A 10,183-nucleotide genomic window follows, 5' to 3' on the forward strand; every position below is an offset into this window, starting at 1 on the left:
TGCCTGCTTAGGTGAATCAGACAGTGTTTTCGTATAAATGACCTGTATCTTGGAAATGAGTATATAACTTGCTGTTTAAATAGAGACCTTGAGATCATTCATCTCTATAGTATTTTTTTTTTTCTAATATGTGATTTGTCTCTTTAGGAGAAACAAAAACTTCAAATCCAAGCCTGGCCTTCCAAAGGTGGGTATTGTGAAAATTCTTTTTGCCATTGGTTCCCTACTTCATAATTATTTTATTACTCATGCAAACAATCTTTATAAATAAAAGACAAGAAATATCTTATTTTTACCCAAAGTAGAGTTTGTGTGCATTCAGTTCAATCCATTTTAGAAGTAAGACTGGATGTTATAAAATGGCCAAGCTTAATAGTTCAGGTAGATATTTATTGTGACATATCCCGTTTTCTAGTATTTGAAGAGCTTTTGAACATAAATTTTTGTTGAGTAATTGTCTCATTGAGATTTCTTTTTATTTCTCCTTGGGGCAGGTTAGGATCAAATTATGAATTTTACCTGATTTTTAAATAATTTCTAATTAGTGCTTACTTAATTCTCATCATCAGCAGCACGAATTAGCTAAGTTTTATTGTAAAGGTCCAGATAGGCTCTCTGTTGTAACTGCTTAGCTCTGCTATTGTAGTACAAGTGCAACTATACACAATATGTAATTGAATGAGTGTGACTGTATTCCAATAAAAATTTATTTATGGACACTGAAGTTTGAATTATCTATAATTTTTCACATGTCATTAAATACTATTTTAATTTTTCAACCATATAAAGCATGTAAACATGGTGGGCAGGATTTGGCTCTTGGGCTGTAGTTTGCCTACTTTGATCTACATTATTAACACAGAGATGGTATTCCAAAAATATTTATTGAATTTACTAAAGAAAGAAAAATCTTATTGAATATTTCTTTCTCTTGTATCCTCCCAAAGAAAGAATACTTGTTAATGAATGTAATTCCAAAATTTTAGAAGAACTGAAAAAGTTATTTATTCTCATGATTCTCTAGTTTAAGAAACAAGAGAATGAATCTGTCTTTATTATTCCTTCTACCTAAGTTACCTTATGTTTCCAAAGAATGCACCGCTGATGTGATTTCTGGTCGTGGTAAATGTTGTTTAAAATCACAAAACGCAAAGAAAATTTATGTAAGTGGCTTGTAATGATGTTCTTACCATGAATAGATTTTATATAGAGAAAAGAGGAGACCACATTTGCTATTAAACATCTTTATCTGTTCATTTGTCTTCTTTTTCCTTCACTGTCTCTTTAGTCTTTTAGTATTTCGAATGCCACTCCTGAGTCTAGCTATTTGCACTGTTCTTTGTACTCTTCTCAAATAGATACCTTCCTCTTAAACTTCATATGATAGCCAACATGAATGTTGGCTACATCTGGAGTAAATAATTTCATTCAGTCATCAATCACAGGAATCTCATTCATTTCTCTTTTAAATGTAGCTAAGTTCTTATTTATTTTAATGTTTTATAGATTTAAATACATATATCTAATATTAGAGAGGCAACATAGCCTATGAGAGTAAGAGTCACTAACAGACATTCAAATTAGGGATCTGTTACTTGCTCTGTGATTTTCGGAGTGAGTTCTCTAACATGTCTTAACCTCTGTCATCTCATCTGTAATGCGGGGATAATAGATATTAGTATTAGAGATAAATGTTTGGTACATGCATGTTTAGCAGTCAATAAATAATAAGTATTTTTCTTATAGAACTGAATTTGTGGCTTATCTGTATACATATATATGGATATATATGTATATGTGTATATATACATATATGTATATATATGCATAATGTAGTTCGTTTAGTAACCTCACTCTTCTTATTTTCCTATACTTATTTAAATAAGCCTCATTTTTCTAATTATACATAATGTTTTGCTTGTTTCTTTCAGTCCACTTCAGACCAAGGCAAGACAAGTATATGTTATTAAAACTTAAAGTGGCAGATCTCATTGACTGTGGTCATTTGCCGAATAAGATATTTCTGTTGCATTAAGTTAGTTTCATATATGATTTGGAAAGAAGCAACAGAAGTGTCAATAGTCTAAGCTTTATTTTGTTTGTTTTTTTCTTTTTCTTTTTGGTAAAATCTGCAGCCTCTTTTTATATCTTGATATCTGAAGCACTGTTGCATGTAGCTGTATAACTTTTATAGCTACTGGAAGTAAGGTTCAGTCACCTGTATTCAGGATATCTCTAACACTTGATTTTATTGACATCAGAATGCTGAATAATTAAACATAAGCAAATACTTAACAAATATAACTTTCAACAGCCCTTTAGCCCTCTGTTAATATGATTCTCTTTAGATAATACTTTCTATTTTCTTGTAATTTACTCTCATACCTTGAAACCGTCACTTTTATTAAATCTACTTTTCTAACATGACCTGTCTTTTAACTTCCAGTCTTTTACTGACAGTTGCCCTGTTGTACATTTCTACTTTGACACCCTGTTCATCTCTTACACTTGATGCCTAAAGTGATTTATTTTAGTGTGTCACTCCGCTACTAAATTTTTAGTCACTTGGGCTCAAGACTTGAAGTAAATTTTAGTCTTCTTTAACAACATGAACAGTATTTTCTCTTTTTCAAAATAATTTTTTAATCTTTTAATTACACTTGATATACAATATTACGTAAGTGTAGAGGTGCAACATAGTGATTAAACATTTACATAACTTAAGAAGTGATCACCCCAATAAATCAAGTACCCATCTGACACCATTCATGGTTATTACAATATTATTGACCATATTCCCTATGCTGTATATTACATCCCTGTGACTGCTTTTATAACTGGCAATTTATACATCTGAATCTCTTTCCCTTTTTTTACCTTCCCCCACTCACCCTCCTGTTTTGCAACCATCAAAATGTCCCTGTATCTATGAGTTTGTTTCTGTTTTGTTTGTTTGTTTATTTTCTTCTTTAATTCCACATATAAATGAAATTATATGGTACTTATCTTTGTCTGTCTGACTTATTTCACTTAGTGTAATACCCTCTATGTCCATCCATGTCGTTGGAAATGGCAAGATTTCATTCTTTTTAGTGACTGAGTAATATTCCATTGTATATGTGTTCCACATCTTCTTTACCCAATTGTCTATCAATAGAATCTTAGGTTGCTTCCATATCTTGGCTATTGTAAATAATGCTTCAGCAGTATCTTCTTAATCTTTGTTTCTACAGCACCTTGCACAATTGTTTTTAAAATGAATGAACTGATTAAGCTGAACAAACTAAACAGTGAAGATGGAATTAAGAAAGGAATAAAGTAGACAATGAACAGAAGACTTAAGAAAGAAATTATATCTCTTTCAGCTAGATCCGTGGTCCACATTCCAATTCTTGATCTTTGTCAGCATCATGCTGGGCTATTGCAGCTGTCACTTAACTGGATTCATCTTTCTCTTTTCCTCTTAACCTTCTATCTTCCACTTTGTTCTGTTTTACCTTGTCTCCCTTTTTCTCCCTCGCTTTATCTTTTCCATAAATCTTAATAGTCTTCAAATTATCATTTATTTTTTAATGTCCTTATAGCTGATCTCCCTATACTTGAATGCAGTGTATTCCTAGCACTTAGAACAGAGCGTGATATGTAGTAATCACTCTGAATATTTGTTGGTTGATCTAATCATAGTGGTTTTATGGGCAGAAGTCTCGTCTCCAGTTGCTGATGAAACATTGCTCAAAAATCATTAGTTGTTAACCATTAATTTATCAGAACTAATATTTATTGGATACCTACTCTGTACCAGAAATTGTTTTAGGCATTGGGGGTACAAGGATGAACAGTCTAGTTAGTCCTTGCTTTCTCATAGTTTATCTTCTAGGGAAATAAAAGCAAATAAATGAAAAGATAATTAGATGATATGTGCAAAGAGAAAAATGAAATGATATGTTGACATAGAGGTGGGCTACTTTTTGGGTATTTAAGCAAGAACTTCATGAGAAAGTTTGGGTATTTAAGCTACAAGTCGAATGCCAAGAAAAATCAAGCCATGTGAAAGCCTGGCTGTAGCAAATGAAATAATTAGAAGGACTTTAAGTAGTAATACATGTAGTGGGTTTTTTAAAAAAAATACTTTTCCAGTTAAACTCCTTGAAAGAAGCATGGACTTTTTTTTTTTTGGTAGTTATTTGTGTTTTCCACAGTCCATATGATGCTTTTTAACATAGCGACAAATATTTAGTAATTAATTTTACTATCATTTTAGATATGGTTTATAAAATGAAATCATTATTTCTAAGGTTTTTTCTCAGAAGTATCTGAAATGTTTGGGGTAAAAATTATGTTAGGCTTCAGTGCTAATTTGTTCTTACTTTTGGATAAACTTTAAAATTATTCTAATTGAATCTTGACCAGTATGTACAGTTTTTTTTTATGTAGTATGTAATGAATCTTGTGAGAATTCAAAAACGCTAATAAAAATAAAGTAAAAACCTTCCAAATTTCAACACCAACATGCCGTCTTTACTTATATGTTACTGTTTTACATGGCTTTTTTTGGTCAGTAGTATTTGCTAATATTTTTTCCATATTAGTAAATATAGATTTACAGTGTTTTTATGAGCTGTATAGTATTCAGTTGTGTGGATGAAGTATACTTTATGAAAAGAATTCCATATTTCTGTTCATAATTTAAAATTATTTTTTGAAGTACATTGTCAGAAATAATATTCAGATCTTGTTTGACAATCTCTTTAAATAAATACCTAAGCGAGATTGCTTATCTGGAAGGTTATAATGATTTGCACTCCTGAGAACAGTGCATAAATATGCCTATTTCTCCACATCCTCCTGAATATTGGGTTTTGTCAGTCTTCTGCCAATCTGATGTGCAGAAAATCTCTTTAAAAGGAAATGTATGTTTCTTTGCTTACAAGTTAGATTGAATGATTGTCGTTATGTTATTTGTCATTTATACTTTATTTGAGAATTGCATATTCAGGTCTTTTATTATTGTGGAATGTAGTTTTAAAGAATTTCTTACAGTTATATACAGATAATAAGTATTGCTAGAAATATTTTTTCTAAGTTGCACTTGTTTAAATATGTATTGTACTTATTGCTACTTGATAGTTTTTATTTTTAATGTTTATATTGTCAAAATTAATATTTTTAGACTCAAATTTGTCATGCTTTTAACTCAGTCTTGTGCTTCTCATACAATAAAACCTTTACTACTTTTTGAATAACATTATATAGTTGTACATCTGTATAGATATATTCTTTTCATTGACGAAGTCACTGCTATAAATATAGGATGGTTTAAATTTTTTAATTGGCTAAAAAAGCTCCCAAATACTTTATTAATATTTTATATTCTTTAGTTGCTTTATGTGTAACTCCAATATTATTATTAAGATTAATAATTAGTACATCAGATGAGGCTTGATAGGGACTGTGTTTTCTTTTTTCTGTATGCATGTTCACGGCATACCTGATAGAGCCCTGGGATTGAATTTATTGTTTCTATGACTGGGATTCAGTTGCAGATAACAGTAATCACTGTAGATATTTTTAAGTAGATAGGGACCTATTTCAGAGAGGCGCTTACAAAATCATTACAAGTCTTAGAGTTTCCAGAGTATTAAAATAACAATGCAGAACTAACCTTAGCTGTAATCTGAAAGCTAGGAAATTAAGAAGCTGCCCTTGTATCTGCTGCTTCCAGGTGCATGCTTGGAAGGCAGAAATCAGGAAGAAGCTGCTACAGCTTTTGGCTCTAGGGCTAAGTGCCCTTACTAGAGTTGCAAGTGACAGCACAAACGCCCTGCACTCTGCCTCTCAACACTCACAAAAGTAGGACCTGGACAGAAAACTGAAGTACTTTTGTGTATATGCTTGCCAGCAGAAACAGAAGCTACAAGCCAAAGCCTCTGCCTCATTACATCTTCCCAATATCATGTGTGGGAATTTAATTGATGAACTTAAATCAGTTTCAGAACCTGAGATGCAAGATAGTTTGGGAAAAGTAGTTTTAGTTTTAGCTGAAAATCGTCTGCAGGAAAGCACAAGGAGGGTAGAATGGATGTAGAATGCCGATCTCGCATATTCACCACAGTCATTATACATAGGAAATAATGAAAACTGGCTTACAATTTTGTTTTTCTTGTTCCTAGATTAATTTATGTGAAGAATTTAATCTCCCCTCCCCCTTTCTTTTCAGCATTTGCTAGATGTAAATTCTTTAAAGCACCTGACAAGACTGACCCTGCAGGATCGCATTACCAAGTCTCTTCTTCATCTGCACAAGAAGAAGAAACCTCCCAGCATCAGTGCCCAGTTTCAGGTTATTTCCTATTTTACTTTTAATAAAGACGAATCTGTTTTGTTCAGATTAGCATTGAAAGGTCAGATTGATCTGCAAGATACCTGGATGGGACATGACTCACATGTTTAAAAAACCATGCTGTTCATTTTGCTTTTCAGAAATAATCCTATTTCTGTGTCTTCTGCTTGTTTTTACATATTTTGCCAACATTGTTGTTTGTAAGTCATTCATTGCCAGTTTGGAATGGAAGAAAATGCTAATTACTTTGTATTACAGGCTTCGTTAAACAAGCTGATGGAGACTCTTGGTCAGGCAGAACCATATTTTGTAAAATGCATTCGTTCTAACGCCGAAAAGGTAAAAATGTCCTGTAAATGAGAGTTTCTAGCTCAGTTTACTTCAAACTGAGCTTTAAATTCTAAGAGTTAAATGGGTGACGGTGAGGGGTGAGCAGAGCTATCTATAATTTTTGTAAGGAAAACAGTGTTCTATATTTCTGTGGATATCTTTGTAATTTTTACACTTACCTGCCTGTGAGGTATTTATATGATGTTGATTTAGCATGTCCTAGATTTTGAGAGGCAAATACCTCTTGAAATTCCATCTTAAAAAAGTTTTATGTAAGTTTTGTTACCCTGAGATTAATCTTGTTTGCATATAAAGTATCACTCTTCAAAAACTTGCTTGGCATTTTTCATGTTTAGAGCTTCTTATCTCTATAAAACAGGGACATTCTTGATTCCTTCCTGTTTTCTATGGCAGTTCCCTCAATTAGAGCGTTGCAAAATAGGTCTAAGTGTGAACATTGTCATCTTTCTTTATATTCATCATAGGAAATATAGGTCCCAGCCTAAACAGTTAAAATCTAGTAGGAATTATGTTTAGCTTTCTTAATTCTTAAGAAGCAGTCCCCAACTCTGCTATTTACAATTTTCGTGACGTTAAGTCGAGTTAACCTTTCTGTGGCTTAAATGTTTTCATCCATATAAGAATATATTGTAATTATAGGCCCAACCTCATCATGTTTATGAGTTTATGTGAGTCAATACCTATAACCTACTGAGAATGTTCTTAACCTATACTGAGTGGTTAGTCAATATTAGCTATTCTTTTATAGTAACTGCAAAGGAAACCATTTTATTTACAGTTAAATAGAAGTTCGAGTCCTTATTATTAATTGAAACCTTGCTATACAAAGAATTCAATTAATGAAGTATTTCAGGGTACAGAATAAGTACTAAATAAGTATTAACTACTATTATTATTTAACATAAATTGCCCATCTGACATTTTTTCTTTGACAGCTGGTATGCCCCATCTGTCTGCAGAAAAATGTTTGGGATTGCCTTAAGGGATCATTGAGAATATTTAGAGAATAGTGAGAAATATCAGAAGCTCCAAATACATCTTCTTTTGAATGTCTTAAAAACATGCCTACTGAAATACCTGGGAATGCCAGTAGGTTATTGTGACTAGTGAGGAGTGACTACCTCCCATTAGCTTCTTTCCTATCGATGCCTATACCATGAGATATTAATTGTCAAGGACTAGAGGAATTTTTTGTTTTTGAATGTATCATACCAGTATCATCAGCAAAAAGTATTTAGAGAAATAAATTACTCTTAATCTTGTACTAGTCATTAGAAGAAGAATCTGTCAGCTCAGTTAACTGAGAGCTGTTCAGTTAACCAAGACAACTGGTGGAGCGGGCAGGTGGATTCTGAGTGAGATTATATATAAAATCTTAATTAAAAACAAAAATACAGATACCCTTGACTATATATAAGTAGGCTAATATTGTTACATATTTTACAGTGACTAGACTGTGTGGCCTTCTCTGGGGGCAACTACATTCCTTTTGAGCTTTGAAGATCCTTTCCTACAACTAGAAAAGCTTGGAAGCTTGGTTTCTCTTTTTTATTAGGGTCAGGCAGTCAGAACTTTTCTGAAGCTAGCAGCTGGGGAAGTTAGGTTGTCCTGTCACCTCTGCCATCTCTTAACCACATAATCTTCGGTCAATTCCTAGATATTCAAAAGTTAACCATACTTATAAGACAGACTGTAATTTGGAGATCTATTCTTCTAGGTTAATTTTTTTGTTTGTTTGCTTTATTTTAGCTGCCGTTACGGTTCAATGATGTCTTGGTACTTAGACAGCTTCGGTATACTGGGATGCTGGAGACAGTTCGAATTCGCCAATCAGGTTATAGCTGCAAATACTCTTTCCAGGTTATAATTTTATAATGATCTTTAAATAAATATGCACATCAAGTAAATTATTCCTGTCTTGCTTATTTTTTATTTGGAGCTTACTTGTTTATTTCTTTTAATTTTTCCTTTCCGTTCCATCTTTTGTATACAAAATTAAAGAAGCAGAGAGTACTCACGTCCAATCAATATCAACAATCTTATTAGCTTGCATTGTAATAGAATCCAGTACTTGACTATTCTCATTTGATCTGAATGTTTGCCGATATTGTTAACTCATAACATAACAATTCTTCACACAGATTACTCCAGTAATTGAAATAGTTCAATCAGAACTGTTTTGTTTAATAGAAAACATTCCCTTTGGCTTTTGCTAAAGTTTTCTCAGCAGGATTTTTTTCATGGCAAGCTGCTAGCAGGGCTCATAGTTATTCTCCACAGCTTCTGCTGCTCTAGGTATAGAACTTATACTGAAACTTCAGCAGCTGAGCAAGTCTTTGCTGTTACTGGGAGGGAAAGCTTCATTCTTTTATACCCTGTAGTAGCTGCCACCTTTGATTATTTTTCTGCTAAAAATTTCTGATTCTGTTAAATAACTTCTTTGTTTTTTAATATAGCTTTCTCAAAAGGGATAATTCGTTTCTGTCCTTTTTTTTCTTCTCCCATTCTTCTTTGATGACAAAATACTATGTATAATACAACCCTTCCCCCTCCATTTTACAAATTAACCTTTTGTAATATTTCAAGTTAACAAGTACTTTATCGGTTTCACCTTGTTTAAAAGAATAAGAAAAGGATCAATAAAAGGGAAGTTAGGTAGGTTTAGGATCTTGTGGACATATCATTCTCTTGTGATTTTATAACATTTTCCTTTCATTTTTCAGGATTTTGTGAGCCACTTCCATGTACTTCTTCCTCGAAATATTATTCCATCCAAATTTAACATTCAGGATTTCTTCAGGAAAATAAGTCTTAATCCAGATAATTATCAAGTTGGAAAATCCATGGTAAATATACCTATAGTCTTTGTTAAAACAGAGTGTATTTTTGTGTTGAAATAATGACAGTCTTAGCCTATGAGAATGTTTTATATTAAAAAAAAACAAAAAACAAAGTGTACCAGATGTCATAAGGAAATTGATTAGGCCAAGATTTATTATTTAATAATACAGTCACTATTAATCTAAGAGCTTCTGACCAATTCTCTAGTTCTGCCTATAATTTTAGCTTTCTAAAAATCATCTCTCTCCAGTGTTCTAATGTAATCTCCAATTCTACTTGCCCAAAGTCATCTTATCCTGATTTCCTTACTGTCCTTTATTGTCAACTTCTCTTTCTGTCATCCTTCATCCATCGTTTCTTAGTCTGGAAACCATACTAATATTTGGCTTACCCTTTACTTTAATTCTTTTACAAATTTCTCTTTCTCTTTTTTCCTTACAAATGATTCTTACATTTCTCCCTTTTTCTCCATTTCTACTGCTTCCATATTCTATATCTTTAGCTCTCACTATATTCTCTTACAGTAAACAGATCCCTCATCTAGTTTGAGTCTATTTGTCATCTTATTTAACTCTATCCATTGTATGAAAATCATCATCTTAATAAGACTTCTTTATGTTGGCTTCTTGCTCAGTAATAACCCCTTGATAA

At 32.3% G+C, this 10,183-nt stretch overlaps 1 protein-coding gene across 1 annotated transcript in view; it reads left to right on the forward strand.

The window, feature by feature from the left end:
- The window catches only part of MYO9A (myosin IXA), a 245,311-nt gene that overhangs the window by 142,270 nt on the left and 92,858 nt on the right, over positions 1-10,183 (forward strand). The window contains exons 19-22 of the mRNA XM_023521568.1: positions 6,218-6,340; positions 6,599-6,679; positions 8,441-8,551; positions 9,415-9,537. Coding sequence (XP_023377336.1) covers positions 6,218-6,340; positions 6,599-6,679; positions 8,441-8,551; positions 9,415-9,537 — 438 coding nt within the window. The remainder of the gene's footprint in view (positions 1-6,217; positions 6,341-6,598; positions 6,680-8,440; positions 8,552-9,414; positions 9,538-10,183) is intronic.

Source organism: Pteropus vampyrus, unplaced genomic scaffold (assembly GCF_000151845.1).
Source record: "Pteropus vampyrus isolate Shadow unplaced genomic scaffold, Pvam_2.0 Scaffold10, whole genome shotgun sequence".
In the NCBI taxonomy this organism is placed as follows: Eukaryota; Metazoa; Chordata; class Mammalia; order Chiroptera; family Pteropodidae; genus Pteropus; species Pteropus vampyrus.